A 21,739-nucleotide genomic window follows, 5' to 3' on the forward strand; every position below is an offset into this window, starting at 1 on the left:
TGCAATTGTCCTCTTTAGATTTGCTAATAGATTTTCTCCACTTGTAAAGCGATGATGCAAGTATGGAAGTCATGAGATCCTAAATAAAGGTAGGCTTGGTTATATGGGGTTAGACGATGTCATTTGGGAATGTGGTGCTCAAAAATAACAAAAATCCTAATCCCACTACATAGTCAAATGTCGGGTTCAAACCAACCTTATATCCTCCGCACAACATACAAGCATGCCCTTATTCTCACTTTTCTTCACAAGACAACATAGATTTCCATGACAAATATTGTCTTTCTTTCTTCTTCATGGATTTCAATCTCGAATTCTCATGAAAACTTCACATTTTTTTTTCCTCTTTTTCTCATTATTTTTTCTTTTTTTTTCAACTTATTTTTTTCTTTGAAACTTAGAGCATACATAAACTTATTTTTCTGAATTTTTTCATTTTTGCTCTTGTTTTTAACTAACTTCTTTTTTTCTTTCTCTTTATTTTCCAAACATAACTCAACAGGGCATAAATTAATACATTGATTCTCCATCAAATAAACCTACAAAAAGGCTCTAAGGCGTAAAATGTAAGGCGACAAAGAAGGGAAATCGTGGCTCAAATTGGTTCATCCTAAGAGTTAATGTAAAATAAAAAGAAAATAGAATAAGCATCAAACACCTAAGAAGTTTTGGCTCTAATTATCTAAGAGGAACTTCAATCACTCTTCCACATTGCATCATAAGTCTCAAATAATCGCAAAGCAAATCCAAGAATCAAATTACAGGAAGGAAAATCTAACACACATGAAAAGAATGACTGAAATAAGATGTACCAGTCAACAATGGCTCAAAAGTCTCACATAGGTACTCAAGCTATCCATATTGGTCGAGCGGGGAGACCATTCTAGCCACAAACAAGTTCAATCCCAAGCCAATCAGTGAATGGGTTTTCAAAAACAAGTTTTTCAATTTTTAAAATTACACATATATTACATATCATCATTGAGGCATAGTCGTATATATACAACCCAAAGCAAAAAGTAATCTCTCCCCCAAGCTAAACTTCACATTGTCCTCAATGTGAACATATATCGAATAAGAACAAGCAAGAGAAAGCGAAAACTAGGCCCTACTGGCAGAGGAGGGATTATACCTAAGGGCGGAGCTGGGACCGCCCTAAAAAAAACGTCGCATCATATCCCCAAGACACTAAAGAAAAAAAAACAAGAAAAAGAAAATAAAGGGGAAAATAAAACAAAAAAAATAGGAAAAAGGGAATGGGTTGCCTCCCATTTAGCGCTTGTTTAAGGTCATAAGCTCGACCTCCTTTAGTAGCTCAACCTGGGTCACCACACGGAGAAGATACTCCGTGGCATTGCTCATTAATATATCCACCTCCAAACAACTCCTTCAAATTAGAGTTGATGTGCTTTGTATCTGAGCTTATTTTGAAGTAGTTAAATCCATCATGTGGTGGAATATAGTCATTTTTGCTCACAAGATTTCTATTAGAAACACACTTATCAACCAAAGGGTTAGTAGCATCTATTCTCAAACAAGTACCACCATCAAAAGTAAAATTATGGTCATTGAAAAGCTTAAACACAACTTGTTTATCCTGAGCTCTAATGGTCACTTGTCCTTTAGGAACATCTATTAAAGCTTGACTTGTAGCAAGAAAAGGGCGACCAAAGATAAGTGGGATCTTATGGTCTTCTTTCATATCCACTACAACAAAGTCAACAGGAAAGACAAGTTTACCAATTTCAACTAATACATCTTCAACTACACCCTTAGCGAGTCTAACAGTTCTATCAGCCATCTGAAGAGATATGGGGGAAGGTTTAAGGTTTTTCAAACCTAATTTGTCATACACCGAAGAAGGCATTAAGTTAATACTAGCACCTAGATCACACAAGACCCTATCGAAATATGTTTCGTTTATCATACAAGGGATAGTAAAACTACCAGGATCATGCAATTTAGGTGGTAAGCTATCATGTAAAAGATTTAGACATTTCTCCTTTACTACCAAACTTTCTAATTTCTTATCATTATGATCATGATCTAGAATTCCTTTCACAAAATTTGCAAATTGAGGCATTTGAATTACAAGATCGGAAAAAGGAATGGTAGCATATACCTTTTTAAGAGTCTCAGAATACTTCCCAAAATGCTTATCGAGCACGGCTTTTGAAAGCCTTTGCGGGAAAGGCATCGGCTCCTCATATGCTTGTGGAGTAACATATTTGGGACCTTCCTTCTCATTTTTCTCTGTTCTTGACTCCACATTGCACGCTTTCTCTTCTAATCCTCCTATAGTCAATTCATCACTCTTCACGAAAACTACATTGCATTGTTTTGTCTGGACTTTTGCTTGATCTTGAAGAGTTGTTAGATGACTCACTTGTTGTGAAAGTTGAGAAAGATGAGTCTCTATCCTCTTATTTTGAGCGGTGAGCAATTGGATTGAGTTTTGAAAATATTCATTTTGCTTTGCTTGTAGCTCAAATTGCCTTGATATAAGCTCTTGTTGTTGAATTTGGGAGGTAGTAAAATCCTTCATAATTGATTCAAGATCAAATGTTGAGGCCTGAGGTGGTGGTGGTTGTGTGGATTGATGATTGAAAGGTGCCCTTGCTTGAAAAGCGGATGGTGGTGGAGGATTTGCTATAGCTTGAGTGTTCTTGTATGAGAACCCTTGATGATTTATCCACCCTTCATCAAATGGCCTTGTGGAGGTCGTGGTATAAAAAGCGTTAGCTTGCTCAATCGTCATTCCATCATAATTAGGTTGACACTCCCGCGCAGTATGGCCTTGCAATCCACACATTTGACAAGTTTCCATCGAGGGTCGAGGGGACTCAGCTTGGAGCAGATTGACTTTATGAGTTAGTGCCTGCACAGAACTATTCAACATGGTTAGAGCATCAACATCATGTTTATTACCTATGTTGATAGCATTTCGTCCCCTTGGATGGTAATTATCATTAGCCGCCATCTTCTCAATCAAATCCTTTGCATCGGTTGGGTTCTTCGTCATGATAGAACCTCCGGACGCAGCGTCAATGTATATGCGAAACTCATGGGTCAAACCATTATAGAACGTTTGGATCAACATCCACTCTGGAATACCATGGTGAGGGCATTGTCTTTGCAATCGCTTAAATCTTCTCCATGCGTCATATAGGGATTCGTCATTGAATTGATGGAAAGTAGATAGCTCGTTCCTTAATTTTGCTGTTTTCTCTTGCCCCAAGAATTTGACAAGAAAGGCCTTGGCAAGCTTGTCCCACGTATCAAAAGAACCAATACCTTCATCTCGTAACCACTCCCTGGCTCTATCCCGTAGTGAAAAAGGGAAAAGGCGTAGTCTAATAGCATCATCAGTGACACCATTGAGCTTCATGGTGTCACACTTCTCCAAGAAACTATCAATGTGACTCACTGGGCAATCATTAGGTGAGCCCGCAAAAGAATCATTGGAGATGAACTGTATGAATTGGGGCTTCAACTCAAAACTCTGAGCGGTGACAGGTGGTCTAACAATACTCGAGAGGAATCTGGTTGTTGTATCCGGAATACCATACTCCAAAAGATATTTTGTTCCTGGATCAACCATGTCTCTTGTATTTTGATTTTTCCTCCTTTTACCTCTTCGTCTTCTTGCAGTAGCTTCGATCTCAGAATCAAAAGGTGTTAAATCATCTGAACCTGAACTTCGAGTTTGCATGCAACAAAGAAACTAAAACGGAAGATCAAAACAAGGAACAATAGCCGAAGCAAGAAAATAAATGCTTAGTAAAAACGAATCACGAATAACTAGAATGAAACTGTTAGTCCCCGGCAACGGCGCCAAAATTTGATAGGCGTGTCGCGTACCTAACAAAAATAACCTAACAAGACCACTACTATGTAGACGGGCAAGTAAGGGTCGGATCCCAAGAGACTATGGTTCAACTAATTAAATAGACTCAAGTAAACACTAAGCGAGTAACCAATCAATATCGATAGAATTAATAACTAAGAGCAATATCAACTAATAAGCAATGAATAATAATACTATGGAATTAATCAAGAACTAAAAACATCTAAGATTAAGTATCCCCACTAATATGAATCAATGCAATAGAATAATCCCTTTCCCTCAATTAAATCAATTAACATTCCATAGGACAGATGCTCCCTAAAACAATACTAAGAGTTTCTTTCGATCAACTAATAGCTTCCCTAACATGAAATCATACCTATTTTCATGGAATCATACATATTAAAGACATTGAGAACAGCATCCTATAAGTCCTAGCAAGAACAATTAGCTATTTTCATGCATAAAAGCTCTTACTTTTAATTAGGGTTCTAAAATCAATTAAGAATCAACTTTCGTTGTAAACCTAATCACATTCAATAATACTATTTCTAGTTAATCATTGATAATAAAACCAACCCTAACAAAGAAGAATTATAAATTAATTAAATTAGGAATTGGGAATCAAATAATACATCAATCCATATTAGGGTTCAACCTAACCCTAGATTATGAAACTACTCACACATGATAATAGAAATAGCAAGACAAAAAATTAAAGAAAACATAATAACAATAGAAAATTAAAGAGATTAAAGATGAAAGAGAAATACTTGAAATTGAATTAAGATGAATGTTTCAATGGAGTTCTATGTGTTCTCTCACAAAACAACGTAGAATGGAAAAGGCTATAATGAAAATTAGATGTTTTAAAATAGGGTTAAAACCCCTATTTATACTTTCCTAAAAATAAACATAAAATAATAAATAAAATAAATCTTCTGCGCACATGTACACGGCCGTGTGTTGATGGGTACACGATCGTGTAGCTGAGAGGTACATGAGCGTGTAGGCGGACTTCATACGGTGATGGAATCACACGACCGTGTAGCTCGTGGTACATGACCGTGTAGCAAATTAAACATTCATACTTGGAACTATCGCATGACCGTGTAGTTAAGGGTACACGGCCATGTAGCATGTAAGCGTGGATGGAAGAATCACATGACCATGTAGTCTATGGTACACGGCCATGTAGCAATATCATCATCTAGCACTCCAACTTCTTATGACTTGTAAATCTCTTTATGAAGCTCACCGATCTATCTCAAAATGTCATAGCATCCTCATCATCACTCCAAATGCTCCATTTCATCCTGAAATCACAATATAACAACCAGAATAGAAGAAATCGAGTCCACCTTGGATAAAACATACAAAAACACGAACTATAAGTTGAAATTCTATAGTAAACGCATTCCAAATAACCCAAGAATAACGGTATAATATCGACTTATCATATTCATCCCTTATTAATGAGATTATTAAGGTCTTTTCTTTCTAATTCTAACAACCTATCTAAACGTGTTATTTTTTTTTTTGAAAATTTATCTAAATACTCTGTTTATTTGAATTCGTTAATGTATGTTTATTTAAGCTAATTTTTGTTAAAATTGAACTTGATGCAAAACTCAACTTCTCCTCTTCTATATTTAATGCTCCTCAGTTCTTTAATTATAAACAATTAAAAAAAAGGTAACTTTTGTTACTACCTTTTACCCCTAAATAAAAGTCAATAGTTTCATTGACTATTATTAGGAGACGGAGGCCCAGAGTATATTTTACCACGTATAGTACTTTGGATGTCAATTTAATTATCAGATGTGATTATGAATCATCTATTCACAATTAAAGAGTGGGGCTGGGCTTGATGATGTTGTTGGGAATTTGGGATATCACTTTACTTTGCTCTCCCAATGCAAGTTTCAGCTGAAAAATCTTATGATCAAACATAATTAATTACCAATCCTAATCAGTTAGTTGGTGCTTGTTTGAGGACGATGATTAATTATAGAAGGAGATGATCACATTGTATGTTTTGTTTTATAAGTGGTCAACCTGACAAACATCCTAATAATGTCTAGTTATTGGTAATATGTAAATATGATTGATGCAATTTAATAATAAACCGAAGGTAACTAGCTTTTAGTAATAAAATTCTTGATCAACAACTAATACCCTTAGTGAGCATTTAAGAAGAGTGTGAGGATGAATGCTGGCAAATTTTATTTCCAAGTAGATTATTAAAAATAACATGAACAAACAAATTAATTAACTAACATAGTTGCTAGTCTCATAAATTACATTCAAGTAAGAGCCATCACGGACAAGTCCAATAATGCTTGCATTTATTTATCTCTTGCATCAATACATCTCCTTCAACGACAATTAATTTTACATCCATGTGATAGCCCAACACCACAGCCTCCGCCTCGACTATCTTCAGGTCTAGAGTTTGTATGTCGATGAGTGTGTTGACTGTTATAAAAATAAATTTACTACCTCCGTTTCACATTTTTTGCAACTTTGAAAAGTGCACGGACTCTTAGGCAAAATTTGTTTGTGAGTGTAAGATAGAGAGAGAAAATTAAGAATGCATGTGATGAGAAGAGAGAAAGAGAGAAATGACAACCTAAAAAGGAAAGAAAAATTAGTTGCAAATAATGTGTAGCATCCATTTTTGGCAAAAGTTGCAAAAAATATGAAACGGAGGTAGTAGATAAAACATGATGTTAGACGACATGCTTAACGTTTCTAATAGAAGTAGCTACGACTTCCAAACGTTGGACTTGGAAGCTGTTATATACTTGAATACGGAATCTGAGTATATGACACCCGATAACTAAGGGTACAAGTAATAAATATGAATCAAACAAAACATAAAATAAATTCCTTGATAATTACCTTCATTTTGGATCAGTTGCAACACCACCATCAACGCCATATAATTCAATCTTGCAATTGCTTCTGATCCGAAACAGAGGAAATGTTGTCAATTAGAAATGGAAAACAAAGTTTAGTAAATAGTAAAATGTATTCAATCAAACAATTAAAAACAAAAAAAAAACCAAACCTTGTTGTATGTAAGGATACAAGCAGACTCCATGCCCCATCATCATTTTCTGGGCTCTTGTATATTTCTAAAATCGATCGAAATATAGGGAACATGTGAAATTTTGTGCCATTCAGATCCAGAATCAGGCCCATCTTCTTTGGCACTTATTCTTTCTTTCAAAATTGGACATGTCCCAATGAAGATTCTTTTGAGATTTTGGGGAAGATGCTCTTTGGCAGGTAGATGTGTCAACTTCTTGCAATGCACTAACACCAATTCTTCAAGAGATGAGAGGGTGCCTATCCACTCTGCAGGAAGACTTTCTAACTCTTCAAAAAAATAAAGAGCCAGAGATTTAAGGTTAGGGAGGTGGAGTTGAAGTAGTTGTTGAGGCAGACTTTTCATTTTGATGGGGTGGAGTTGAAGTAGTTGTTGAGGCAGACTTTTCATATCAAGCAAGCGAAGTACTTTAAGGGAGTTATTGGGTTTATGGGGTGGAGGAGTGATGGTGTGGTGGTTGTCATTACAGAACACCGTCAAATAAGACATACACCTTGTACTTGTACTAGTACTATGAGTATCATCTCTGCTTTCTATTTCATGCTCCACTGAAGCAGTTAAACATTGAAGGTGAGGAAGATGTGGAATCCACTCTAGCACTGAACTTGTTGCAACATTGATATGCAACTCAACAAGGCCCTGCAATTTACTCAAATCTGGAATGGGATGCTTTAGTGATTCATAACTTCTTATTTCTAGTTTTTCCAAAGATGTGCATTCCGTGACACTAGTTGGGATCTTTTCTAACCTCTCACAATCACCAATTATCAATGTATGCAAGGAGGAAAGACCCTTGAACATATCATCTGGAAGACTAACTAAGGCTCCGCAACCGGACAGTTTCAAATGCTTAAGAGAGACAAGGGAACTCAGACCACTGGGTAAACACACTAACTTTGGACATTCATCTAAACAAAATGTCTCTAGCCTAGAACAATTTGACAGAGATTGAGGTAGGCTTTTCATCCCAGGCATCTTATTAACAATGAGAGAAGTTAGACTACCACTTATGTGATACTTGATTATATCCAAGGGTTCTTCACTCTCACCAAATTCCTCAAGATATAAACTTCTTAGGGAATTAAAACTCAAGGCTGGACTTGTTTCCACAACTTCTAGCTTTGGGCACTTAACTATTTCTAAAACCTCAAGATATGGGAATGGGACTACTACAGTGGTACCATTAGCAGTAGGGGGTACAAGGTTTAGCTTACTCAAACGTTCACAATCACGAATTCGAAGCTCTGTTAAACTTGGGAAGAATTCATTTTCTAGAGACGGCCCGTCAATATATTTGCCCTTATTCGTGGTATCAAGGCTTTCATGGATATGGATTTCCTCATTCTCATTACCATTTACCTCTTCACCTACACATTCCACTTCGGACAACTTATATAGACACAAGCCCCTCAGATTAGGCAACCTCCCAAGATCATTAATCGGAAGGTGTTTGCAAACACAGCCCGATATCATAAGTCGTCTAAGATTGACCAACTTACACAATTCTTTTGGTAGCTCCTTTAACCTCGTCTCTAAGAGAATCAATGCCTGCAGCTGATAGAGCTTACATACAGAGTCAGGTAAAATTTCGATTGGGTTGGATGACAAATCTAGATATCTCAAATGCTTCAATTTCCCAATTGTAGACGGCACTTCTGTTATCCCTTTGTTAACTATTATCAAGGTTCGCAAGCATCTTGCTTCAGTTAACACATTCCAACTCGGGCACTTCCCACTCCATATATTCATTGTTCGTACTTGTTGTATTATTTCTTTCTTCAAAGCTTTGCTTTTCTCCTCTTTAAAATCAAATAATACAAGATGACGACAATTATTGAATGCAGTGAATGATATATCAGCTTTAGCATCCCAAATGAACAACTCCTGATTGAAGATATGGATTGCAAGATCATGCACTAAATCGTGCATCTTGCATTTCCATATTTCTCTTTTAGTGTTATTCTTTTCCCGATCATCCTCGAATTGTAAGAATGAGATATTCAACAAAATTTTGAAAAAGCCTTCCCCTGTCTCTTCCATTGTCAAAGTCGAGTTGCTTGTAACAGTTTTAAGGAATCCCTGAGCAATCCAAAGATCAATGAGCTCATTCTTATCCATTATGTGGTCTTTGGGGAAGGTCGCACAGTAGGCAAAGCATTGTTTCAAAGAAAGCGAAGGCAAATGCTGATAGCTCAAAAACAACGACGGTAAAATGTAATTTGGATCATTTTCCGACGAAGTAGCCCATACTTCATTATTCTCTATCGATTCCCAATCTTGTATCCTTTCCTTCGATTGAAGTAAACCTCCCATAGTTGTTATTGCCAAAGGAACACCGTTACACTTTTTAACAATCCTATGTCCTACCTCCTTATGAGAAGGAGTAGGAATATTGACCTGTTTTTCAAATAATGTCCAACTATCCTCGTCTGATAATCCTTTCAACTCATATGGTTCACGAACCCCAGCACTCGTTGCAACCTTTTTACTACGAGTAGTAACCAAAATCACACTACCTTGACGACCCTCAATTGTCCTCAATTGGTTTTTCAATGAATCCCATAAGGCTTTGTCTTCTTTCCAAACATCATCAAGTACAAGCAAGAACCTTTTGTCTTTCAACTCTTTTTGAAGTTCTTTCATAATTGCTGCCATGTTAGTCAAGTCGCATTTCTTTTCTGAAAGCAATTCAACCATTTCCTTCAAAATTCTATCAACATTGAAATCCTCAGACACACATACCCACATTTTGTTATCAAAATGTTTTGCAACTTTCTCTTCGTTCTGGTATAGAGCTCTTGTTAAAGTTGTCTTACCAAAACCTGATTATTGAACAATAACAGAATTCAATAATATAATAATGAGGATTTGATAATATTGTAAGGATAAAATATTGATCTTTATTTACCAAAAATAGAATAAATCACAACCTTTCAACGTTAGAAAGAGAATAGAGAAAAAAAATAGTACAGTGAACTATTAATCTCGTGAAGAAAAGTAACTGTTTGCTATTTTATGTCATTTGCATTTTTCAATGTACAAAGTACACCGTTATAATAAAGTGTATTTTTTAAAGGAAGAATTATTAGTATGTCTATTAGGATAAGAAGGTCTATATATAGTGGGGAATATATATTGTAACGATGAAAGATTTATCTTCATCTACAAAAATGTATACAAGTATATGTAGATTAAATCGCAACCAATAAAGTTAGGAAGAGAAAAAGTTGTTGACTAATGGAAATGGTGCCACCATTATTTATTTTATTTTATTTTTAATTCCATGCAAATTACGTACTCCCACCTTCTTAATTAGGTGTGTCCCTTTCAATTTTTGACATAAAATTACTAACTTTTACATACTTGTCTATCTCTTTCCACTACTTAAAATATCATGAAAACTTAAAAAAGAAGAAATAAAAAATGGTAGAAATAATCACGATAAAATAAATTTACCGCTATGCATAGTAAAAAAAACATTAAAAAAGAATTAATTTATTATATTACTCTCTTTCAAAAAACTATATGTATTAAAAGATATTCTTAATGTATAAATAAAGATAACTATATGTATTTTCCTAAAAAGTTACCTCTAAATATTATCGATAAAACGCTACACTAAATATTAGCCGATCCGATGTATATTAAACTACTTTCCAACCAAGTGTGCCTAAAAGTTTTTGAAAAAAAAAATAAATAAATAAATAACATAGATACAAGATTCAATCAACATAAAAAGTGTACTAAAAAGTAGTCAACGGTATAGTTCTTATTAATAAGAAGTATATCTCTAACAAATGAAATTTACTTATTTTTTTTATTCATGTACTTCATTTTTATCCTACAATGATTTGTTGAAACTTGTAGTTTAATTTAGTTTTGGATATATCTACACCAAAAGTAGTTTAAAATAAAATCTCACACAATATCAAATTGCAAAAAAGACTTCACTAAAAAAAAAAAAAAAAAAAAAAAAAAAAAAAAAAAAAAAAAAAAAAAAAAAAAAAAAAAAAAGAGGAAATGGGAGTTGGTTTGTCATTAGATCTACAATAAAACTTAGATTGCATTTGAACGTCCCAAATCAAAAATAGAGGCATTTGTAAATCTAGGGAAAAAAGTGAAAAGAGAAACAATAGAAGCATAATTTTAAAAAAATAAAAATAAAAAAAAATTAGGCCATATGTTTGAAATTAGAGTGATAAGATGAGGGGATCTTTACTTAAAGTTTATTCTACTCACCATATTTTTTCTTATTTCAAGTATAATAGATTCAGATAAGTTCATATAAGTTCACTTTAGAAAAAATAAGTTTTGATAAGGGTTATCAAGTTCAAGTTACAACTTAAATAAGTTCATATAATAAGATCAGGTGAATAGATTACACATTTACTGCTATCTAGGGACTCTCACTCGATAAGGTACAAAACTTAAATGTGTAAAATATAAGGAAATCATTCAATAACTTATATACTAAAAGATACACCAGCAATGACACATGTCATTTTCTGGTGTGTCCTTAGTATTTTTTATATAAAAAAAATGATTATAGAATACTCACAGAGTATCTTCTTCCAAAATTTAGGGAAAAAAATCATATAATAACATATTTGCCAAGTTAGATTTCTAACCAGATCTTTCTATAAATTCCTATACAAGTAAGGCCTCGTTCACTTCACCTTATTTTTGCTAAACTGAAAAATTTTATTAAATTGAAATTATTTTTGCTGAACTAAAATTATTTTACTGATTTTCAATTATATTTCTTCTTTAAGTTTACTAATTTTTACTGAATTGAAATTGTTTTTACTGAACTGAAATTATTTTAGCTGAACTGAAATTATTTTTACCGAAATGAAATTAATTTTGCTGAACTAAAATTATTTTGACTGAATATTATTTTTTTTTAAGGTGAAGTGAATGTGGCCTAATTATTTTTAATGTATAGAATTATTATTTATAATAAGAAAATCATGAACATATATCTTTCAACCTAACGTAATTAGTGAATGAAAATTTTTGAAATGTGAAATAAAAAAAATTATATGCCATCAAGGTTCAAAATAGAAGAAAGTTTGAATTAAAAATATAATATGTATCATTACAAAAAAAAAAAAAAAAAAAAAAAAAAAAAAAAAAAAAAAAAAAGTATTTCAAGTGCTTGATTTGGGGTTGAATGAAAAATAGATTATGGACTAAATTCTTTTTTATATTTATATATAATTTTAAATTGATATCAGTAACAAAGAGTGAAAACTGTGCATGGCACGGGGTCTAATCTAGTACTCTTAATTACCAAGTATGCCAAGTTTTGTTCAAGAATAGAAGCATTGAATTTGCTAAGAATAATTTTACATTGATAAAAGTACTGTATAATGAGAAAAGTTATATATGCACAATCAATAACTTTTTTTTCTTCTTCTTCTTTTTTTCTTTTTTTTTTTTTTTTTTTTTTTTTGAGGGGAGGGAGAGCAGTATAGTTGTCTCAGTAGTCTTCTTAAATTAGTTTAATCACGTTTATATCAAAATTGATTACAACATATAACATTTTTAAACATATATATTAGCTACGGAGTATTTTGTAAGTTACTATAAAGTCATGGTTCTCAAAAAAAAAAAGTTACTTAAAGTCATAAATCAACGGCGTAGTATTAAAATCACAGTACTTATTCCTTACGTAGATATAAAACAAATTATCTATCTAAAATTATCGATTTTAATAAAATTTCAAAATATCTATTTAAAAACATGGCACATGACAAATGGTTTTATACATTACCTAGACATTATATGGAGTAGTAGTTAAAATTAATATTTCCTCCGGTTTTTTTTTTTTTCAGTTGACATGTTTCTTTAATACGTTTGTCAATGCACAAATTTAACTATTAATATTTTTAATTTCCAATAAAAAAAATTTAATAAAAAGGTTTATTTAGAAAATATATATCATGCCAATTCTAACAAGATCTCACATCACCTTATTTTTTATTATATATAAATTACAAAATAGTGTGTGAATAGTGAGCTCGGATATTTACTAAAAAAAAAATATATATGTTTATAAATTACTCTAATTTTTTTTTGACACACTCTAATTTTGTATTTGTTTATAGGTGTTGTAATTAGTTCAAAGTACATAATTATTAAAAGTTTTTTTTATAATATAATAAATATTGTGGGAAAATTTTCTTTATTTTTGAATTTTAATAAATGAAAAGGATTAAGATAATTAAATTTATTTTTTTTAAAAAAAAAATAACCAAATTATCTCTAATACAGTAACAAACTTTTTAAAAAGATGAAAAAAAATGAAAAACAAAAAACAAAAGTTTTGGGGGGAAATTTTTTAAGGATGACCACGTGTATTAGGGGATAAGGTTGGGGATTACTTTAGTATATATAAAAAGTATTGAAGTTTGAGTGTGTTAATTATATGTAACGAATAGATTAAGATACATTATTATTTTTTTTGTACATATATAATTAGTTTTATTTTTGAAGGGTTTATTTTTATTTTTATTATATTATATATCTAATTTGGTACTAATATATTGTGGTTAGATTTTGTCGAGTGTATGTATCTAGCTGTATGCGTGGATTTTTTTTTTAATACAATTTTAAACCTTTGTAATTTAATAGTGTATGTTAAGGTAATACTCGTAACAGATAGTGAAAGTGCGTGGCTATTAGGAAAAGATAATGTAGTATCTTATTGTTAGGCAAAGATATATTTACTAGCTATAATTAATATTCCTAATAGCACAGGACCAAACTTAGTAAAGAGAATAATATCTTTTAGATCGATTGCAATTAAATTAAATTGTTTTTGAATTTTGGGTATATGTTATTGTATAGGGGGAGTTTAGTTTTGAATTAATGTAATAGTGTATAGCACTATGAACATAATACAAAATACAAAACACAAAACAAATTCAAAAGCACATGCATACTTAAAGTTTACCTCCAAGCCCAAAAATAGCAATGGTGAAGAGATGTTCCTTATCATTGTTTGGACTACACATCATTTCTAGCAACTTTTTCTTATCTTCTTCTCTCCCAACAAATACAGAAGCACTTGGATTTTTCCGAATATCCTCCAAATTTATCCTCTTGACATCATCGACACTATGAGAGGAATTAGTAGATTGCTCTACTATCTTGATTGGTTTGAGACCAATTTTTTTAGCCTCCTTGTCCAACTCATCAAACTTGGCAAGGATCTCAAGCACCTTGTGACTCATCCGAAAGCGGAAAACTAAGGGGTTTTTCGAGACAGTGAAGAAAGTGCACGCCTTATTTTTACGCAAGATGTTCTTACTCAATTCAAGTTCCCTACGTAGCATTTCATAGGCGTAGTCATCCAAAACATCATCAGCAAAATAAGCCACATTCGTGACTTGTTGGAGCCAATTTTTCACAATGGGGTTATCCACATCATGCTTTTCTTTTCCAACAACCTCTAAAAGGTTTTGGTGGTGCAAGAATTTTTTCTTGAGATTTTCAAGGTGATCTTTGAAACCCCAAGCAAGGCTTATCTCCTCCCACGCTTGAGCTGCTACAAACTGAGTCGTTGCCTTTACGACATCTAATGCAAAGTCTACCATCTTATGCGTTTTTATAAGACAAACACTTAAAGAAATTTTGAAGTCGAGGCTAAGGTTGTTTGTGGTAGTCGGAACAAAGAGAGAAAGGTGTTATATAATATGTTTTTTTTTAATATGTGTTGTGGTTGTTATTTCATTGATCTTGCAACCTTTAAATAATGTGTAGCATTTTATTCCTTACTAAGTTTAGAGTAAAAGTAATTAGATGTTTACTTGTTATCACACACAAACCTTTCAATATGTGTGAATAAAGTTATTCCTTACTTCTTAAACTTGATTCATACTTTTATCTTACCTATCTTGCATCGACTTTGGGTAAAATACTTGATTCTAGCCTTCACTTGAGTGAATATATGGAATCATACTTTTAGTTTCCCAAGTAATGAATATAATAGGTTAACTTCATGTGTTGCGCAATTAAAAATTTAAAATATATTGATTTATTCATTTTGTTTAAGAAATAGTTATTACTATTTATTCAAAATTTCTAATTATAATTTCATTCATTTGTAATAAATAAATGTGAGGAAAATTAGTGATAAGTTAAACGACCAGGTAACATCCATATTTAAACATGAATGGACAAACATATCCTTACGTGTATTCCATGTTTTTCCCCCTAACCTTTAACTCAATTTAACATTCTCTCCTCCCAACAAGAGTTGGCTCAAGTGATAATCAACTTGATGTCAGTTAAGGGAGGTCTCGGTTCGAGCCTCACCGTATGTAGAAACTCTTTTTAGGAGACTCACCCACCAAAAGCCATGGGTGCTACCCGGGTCGGATTCGGATGTAGTCGGAGCTAAGCTCCAATAAACCGGGTGGACATCCTAAAAAAAAACATTTACAAGATTTTTTTTTCTTTTTATGAAAAGAAAGTAAGTAATTGATTTTACAATAGGGTTATTTGGTAGGGATGATCGTGGATTGCATGTTTAATCCTCGATGATAATTGAGAAAGGGTTTGAACCTACCCACTTAAACCTGAGTTTCGAATCCGGATTAGCCTGAAGATGAATTGGGTGAGAACACCATTATTTTTTTGGAAAAATTGCACTACAAGAGAAATGTCTTTTCGTAGTGATTATTTTAATATTGCGTATTAATTGTAATTGCTAAAAAAAAAATTAAAAAAAACCCAACGAATGATTATTCAATACAATATCCTCCATTACCATAGCATTTAGTAGTGTTTTTTGCTTTCGCTGGGGTTGTTTTCATTAATGGATACATACTACTACATACAATCATGGTGATTAATATGTTGAACTTATTTACTACTAAAGAAAAAAAAAATCCCTACATATGCCCTAAAAAATAAAAATTATAATAAAAAAAATAAAAAAAAAAACTATATATGCTCTACAAATGTTCTTTTCATAGCTCAAGCTCATTGTTTGGCAGGGACGGCGCGTCGACGTGATTTACTCTGTTTCCGTTTTTAGTATGTTTGTTTTTTTTTTTTTTTGTAAGTTCTTTTGTAAATTTAAAATTTTTAAAAAAAAAAAAAAAAAAAAAAAAACACTTTTCGATACGGTTCTTTTTTTATGTTTTTTTTGTTTTAAGTACATAAACACCCTTTTTACCTCTATGCTAACCCTTTTTGCGGTGTATATATATATATAATATATATATATATCTTCTGATTCAAACTTCAAGACATTATCAAGAAAGGTGATAATTGCCAACAGTAGAAACTCATAAGTCATTGAACAAATATCGAATTACATGATGATTTAACCAAATGCTCTACCGATATGAACAAATATCGAAACCGCATTTTCGAACCATGGAACTAAATATACTCTCTTCCTAATTTTCAGAAAACTATAAGCACAAAAAAAAAAAAAAAAAAAAAAAAAAAAAAAAAAAAAACATCATAAATACATATTCATCCTATGCCTATCAAATTCCTTGTCATTGGCACTTCAAGTGAACCGTCCAGGATCAATCACTATTCACTATTACCTGCAGAGAAGAAAGAACCAAAATCAGCATGAAAGAGTATACAGCATACAGGGCAATAGTAACCATCAGAATTACACAACCCTTTCTGTAGCTAATGTTTCCGCACAGCAGCAAGAGACCTTGTCAGAATATTAGGACCTCAACCCAATAACCTAAGCATCACAGAAAACTACAATGGAGTAACCTGGTTTGTGAGAATGTAGTTCAACTGACCGATATTGACTATACAGTATCCACTCAGACAAAATATAGCAATCAAATGCTTTATAATCCCTGGACCAAGAGGCAACGAAGGTTGGCATGTTATAAAATTGAAGAGAGAAAAAAAAAAAATCACCTTTGTCAGATGCCTCATTTTGACTGTCATTACCACCATTCTCCTGATCTTCATCAGCCTCCACATCTTCTGCTTCCTCATCCCCTTCTTCTTCATCATCCTCATCATCGTCATTCTCACTTTCTTCTGATTCACTTTCACTGAGATCTGGAATTTTGGGCTTAGGTGGAGGTATAAAGCTGGTGGTAGATCGTCGGCGACCACTTGAAACAATATTGCTTAAATCTATGCCTTCAAGTTCTTTTGCTCTTTCCTTCCTTTTCTTTACATCCTTGATCTCTGTTTATAATAAAAAGTCAGTAATGTGCCTTTTCATGCTCTCCTATCACACACCTAAGCTCCAATGAAAAATTTCAGCACCTAAGCTCCATAAATTGAAAAGCTTCAACCAGTGTGAAAGTAACTATTAAAATGATCTACAAAAGCGAAGCCAAAATAAATATAAGTATGAACTAACTTAGCAAATGTCAGTGATTGGTGAATACAGTACCCACTGCAATAAGCTCAGTTAACTTTCCTAAATTTTGAAATATATCCAGCTAAGGAATTTGTAAGTCGCAACCTTTCAGTAGTCAATGTTACCAAATGGAAAAAGCTGTAGTACCACTTTCAGCAAGTGAATTTATGGATTACCAAGAGACAATGATTTAGCAAAGCTAGATCCTGAAGAGGAATCAACAAGCGCCAACAGCTTAATTATTACACACAAGAGCCAATTATTGCAAGCTGAATCAATACTTTACTACAGCCCCTAGAAGCACCTTAAAATCTCCACATAACAGATTATTGCAAGCCCGTAGAATTCTGAACGAGGTCCAGAAGGGTGTTCACATCTTGTTTTTAAACAATAAAGCTCTTGATTCTACAAATCTTAATGCCAATGAGAAGGCTGTTTCTGGTTTTTTTTTTTTTTTGCATCCCATGATGCTCATGGTATCATATATACCCATGCATGCAAAGTCTAAATCTTTCAATGATACTATTGCACCTGAATTTCATGCCCAATTAAGCTGTAGATGGTAATTTTATAGATATATTTGAAGAAAGGACAACCAAAAACTATTAAGCAGATAGTAAATAGCAATCTAGCAAGACAAGCACAAATGTACAATCCGTGCTTTCTAGCTTCTACCACCATACTCACCTTTTTCAGAAGGGTTAGTAGACAATCCCTCCTTCGCAAGCATCTCTTCAAGCTCTTTCATCAAGCAGGATTCACGCTTGTTTTCAGGAGCCTGTTTAACTTTCTTGTATATAGCAGGGGAAATACTGCAGAAGAACAAAGGAATAACATTAGCCTTTACAGAAACCATGTGGTAGCAACTTGTTCAATTACTAACATTAATTTGAAAGATTGAGATACTAAGAAATTAGAGACCTCAAGCCGCAGGATTTGATCACTGATTTTAAACGCTCCACTTGCTTGCCATATGAGGGTGGTTTAGGAACTTCTTTCTTCTGTTAAGTAAAATACTTCAATAGAAGATAATATTGATAAAGAATTTCATCAATTAGAAGAAATAGAGAGATATCTCACCTTCTTAGGTTTCTCAGCAGATGAATCAGAATTATCATTGTCAGAAACATTTCTGCCTTCCTCCTCATCACTTTGCTCTGATGCAGATTTTGAAACCTTACTTTGTTTTCTTCTGGCTCCTTTTGTGTCCTCCTCGGTCTTTTTACGTTTTTTGACTGACTCTGTTTTCTGTGGCTTTCTTTTGGTAGCACTTCTCTTTCTAACTTTCATTTCCTCTTCTTCAACCTCATCACTTTCATTCCCTGAAGAAGCAGCTGTTTCCTCTTTTCTAGAATTGGAAGAGACTTTTCGAGAAGAATTTTTCTTAGGATTCTTCTTCTTCTCACTCTCAGTGGATTGAGGAACATCAGATAAGTTTAATATCTGAAAAAATTAGTGTCACACCTATTAGCAATGTTTATCTCAACACATCCACTTTTTGTTATCTCTTCCAAATGAGTTCCAATTTGTGTTAGCTCACCTCATCCACTTCCTGACCGATAAACTTCTTGAACGGATCCAATGAATGTTTTTTGAATGCCATGTCTTCCTCCAGAAGCCGACGTAGTCCAACCAATGTAATATTCCTGAGTATAAAAAAGATTTCTTCTTTACTATAAACTCTTCCATAGACAAATGAGCATCAAAAGATACAATGGCAACCCCTCCCGCCTTCCAAGAGAGAATGAGAGAGATGACAGCTATAAAAATTGAGCTATAGAAGACATACTCGGAATTCTCTCTGAGATAAGAAGCTCTAGCCCAAATGGCCTTCTTTATTGTGATTTCATCTGGGACAATTTTGCTTTCAGTGTCTTCAGCATCAACATTAGGTTTTTCTTTCTTAGGACCTGTCATGAGACCCATAACAGGAGAGTCTTCCATTGTTTGTACACCTCCAGCGTTTGCCTCCTCTGCTTCGTTTTTCACTTGAAGATCATCTACAGGTTGTGGTTTGTCAGTTGAGGAAACAACATTCTCCCCAGCTTCATCTTGGCTCTTGGACAAGTTATCAGAAGTAGCAGATTCTATGCACTAGCATTCAGAGAAGAGCAACATATATTTCCTTGAGTATTTGATCGTCAACATCATCTTTATGAATTCAAGATAAGGTAATTATTTCCCATGGAAACCCAATTTTATAAAGTTAATTGAGAAGCTGTTGCGTATCAGCAGGCCAGTTTTCCCTCACTTAAATTTCCTTCTTTATTATTATCTACAGTGTAAGGACATAAAGGAAGAAAATCTAAGAATCTGAGATCTGACTAGGTCACTTAAATTGATGAAAAGTGTTCTGAAATCTGAAGTAAACAAGGTTTAAAGCAAAAAAGTCATCTAAAGAGGATTTCAGGTCAGGAATAACCATAATCATTCAACTAAAAAGATAAGTACATTGCCCAATAGCCAAAGATCACATGGATGGAAGAGAGGGTGGGGGAGGGCAGAAAGAGAGAAAGAGGCACATAATATTTCATCTCAAATAGCTGGAGGGGAATGACCCTGATTGGTCACTCTAGCCTATATTCAATGGATTACATTTCCTCCTTTCCTTATGCGGTTCCTCCTAAACATGAATAATAAAAAGATATTTTTTTTCATTTGTTTCTGCACTTGCATGAATACAGGGACTTATTTTTTAAATGTTTTGACTTGTTTAGTATGCCTGCAAAACACCTTCCCTTTACATAAAGCTACCATCCAAATAAACCCAATAGATTCCTCTCATATCTTTTCTAACATTTAAAGACACTTCATCTGACCTCAGGTTATTATAGAAGACAGTGCTGCCTAATGACAGTAAGCTAGACCAGTCAATTTACCATTTTCTTCCCCATAACAGCTTAACTCAATGCACTACTTATTTCACCAGTTTTCTTATGAAAATTTATCAGGCATATATGGGAAAACGGAAACAACAAAACATCCACCTTAATATAGGGTCATCTTAGACAATAAATTACCACTTAAATACATTCTCCATATGAGAGTGTCCAGTTATCAGAAAAACCTTCAACTATATAATAAGAAATTGATGTTAAGTTTATCAAATCACTGGAATATATATCTATAGTCATACGCTGTCTCACAGCCTTCCAAATAAAATCAATAGCTCCATGCTTCCTCTGACAACGCTACTGTCTAACTAATCTCGGCTTCTATGTTTAAAAACACATTTTCACCAATTCTTATCAATCATGAAGAAACTAAACCATCATCTTCCCCCTTTTACAAAACTTGCTACCAAATACTAAGACGTCGAAAAAACAAAGTAAACAATTAGCATTCCCCAACACCCTTACTTGAGCAAGACTCGTCCTTTATCCAACCAAACTAAGCTAAATAACAAGCCAAATCACTAAATGCAACATAATCAACAATAAACAGCTCAAATTAACAATGACTAAACAAAATTAAAACTCGAATCCATAATCGCTACTGCATAAAGCTTAAAGAAACATCAACAATCCAACATTAACCAAAGATCTGTTACAAACAAACTAAAAATCAATCATAATTTAGCTCCCATAACAATAATCACCACACTCCAATACAATACAATCAATCACAAACAAATCATCCAAAAAAAAAAAAAAGAAATTAAAAAAAAAAAATATACCGTTTGAAGCCATTGTTTAACAAATCGTTTATGAGTATCCAAAGCGTGAGTCTCTAACCCTAAATCCTTCTCAAGTAACCTCCGCACTTTCTCAAACGTCAAAGAACTGCAAATTCATTCAACAAATCACAAAACAAAATCAAAATTCATCAATCAAAAACTCAAACAAACATCAAATTGAACCCAAAGATGATTCTAGAAACTAAAGAAGAAGATTGAAGAGAGAGAAAAAGGAGTTACTCGGCTTGTTCTTGGAAGTAAGAAGAGCGAGAATTAATGGCGGACTTGATTTGAGACTCGATATCGAGCGCCGTTTGATTATCCTGAGCTTTTTCCGCCATTGTTAGAGGATGTTGTTGCTCAAGGAAGGTTTGTGGAAAATGAGGTCAGCACTCAGCAGGTTTCAGGGAAGAGTGAACTCACTTTTTTTTTTTTTTTTAATTTTATTTAATTACCGTGTTTGGACTTTGGCGCATACAAGTAGTTCTATTTTATGTTTTCTATGAGAATTTTTTGCCTTTTTGAATTTCGAATTTTTGACATTGGAAACTCCTTTTGAAAAATACCCTCCATCTTGAAAAAATTGCGCCATTATTTGTTTTATTTTGGGTAGGGTTGAATAATTAAAAGATTTCAAATTTTGATTAAACAAAAACTAACAACCGCTTTTAGGGTGTTAATCACATCAATCAACGCGTAATTTGACATTCGTTTCAAAGGTACTCCAAGAGGTGGGAC

At 33.3% G+C, this 21,739-nt stretch overlaps 3 protein-coding genes and 1 non-coding gene across 5 annotated transcripts; 1 reads left to right on the forward strand and 3 right to left on the reverse strand.

Annotated features, from left to right (window-relative positions):
- Window positions 1-1,315: 1,315 nt before the first annotated feature.
- LOC145613607 (uncharacterized) lies at window positions 1,316-3,712 on the reverse strand. The gene is made up of 2 exons (XM_081668705.1): window positions 1,648-3,712; window positions 1,316-1,524 (listed from the first exon to the last, which is right to left on the reverse strand). The coding sequence occupies exons 1-2, from the start codon at window positions 3,710-3,712 to the stop codon at window positions 1,316-1,318; spliced, it is 2,274 nt and encodes a 757-aa protein (XP_081524831.1).
- Window positions 3,111-3,217, forward strand: LOC145615759 (small nucleolar RNA R71). Its single transcript, XR_014107350.1, has one exon. It is a non-coding gene; the product is annotated as a small nucleolar RNA R71 (small nucleolar RNA).
- A 2,309-nt stretch (window positions 3,713-6,021) lies between the features above and the next one.
- LOC145614892 (putative disease resistance protein At1g50180) lies at window positions 6,022-14,644 on the reverse strand. 2 transcript variants are annotated; one of them, XR_014107182.1, is made up of 4 exons: window positions 13,921-14,644; window positions 6,921-9,784; window positions 6,752-6,814; window positions 6,022-6,479 (listed from the first exon to the last, which is right to left on the reverse strand). XR_014107182.1 is itself a non-coding variant. In XM_081669963.1 (3 exons), exons 1-2 carry the CDS (start codon window positions 14,561-14,563, stop codon window positions 6,963-6,965), a joined length of 3,465 nt encoding a protein of 1,154 aa, XP_081526089.1. In that variant the 5' UTR covers window positions 14,564-14,644; the 3' UTR covers window positions 6,022-6,814; window positions 6,921-6,962. The 2 variants fall into 2 exon arrangements, 1 of the variants encoding a protein (XP_081526089.1); XM_081669963.1 differs by having other exon boundaries at window positions 6,022-6,814.
- Window positions 14,645-16,150: 1,506 nt separating this feature from the next.
- Window positions 16,151-21,441, reverse strand: LOC145614203 (uncharacterized). The gene is made up of 9 exons (XM_081669219.1): window positions 21,242-21,441; window positions 21,002-21,107; window positions 19,115-19,419; window positions 18,866-18,971; window positions 18,406-18,768; window positions 18,247-18,326; window positions 18,013-18,137; window positions 16,869-17,147; window positions 16,151-16,531 (listed from the first exon to the last, which is right to left on the reverse strand). The coding sequence occupies exons 1-9, from the start codon at window positions 21,340-21,342 to the stop codon at window positions 16,518-16,520; spliced, it is 1,479 nt and encodes a 492-aa protein (XP_081525345.1). The 5' UTR covers window positions 21,343-21,441; the 3' UTR covers window positions 16,151-16,517.
- Between the last annotated feature and the right edge of the window lie 298 nt (window positions 21,442-21,739).

Source organism: Chenopodium album, chromosome 25, assembly GCF_948465745.1.
Source record: "Chenopodium album chromosome 25, dcCheAlbu1.1, whole genome shotgun sequence".
In the NCBI taxonomy this organism is placed as follows: Eukaryota; Viridiplantae; Streptophyta; class Magnoliopsida; order Caryophyllales; family Amaranthaceae; genus Chenopodium; species Chenopodium album.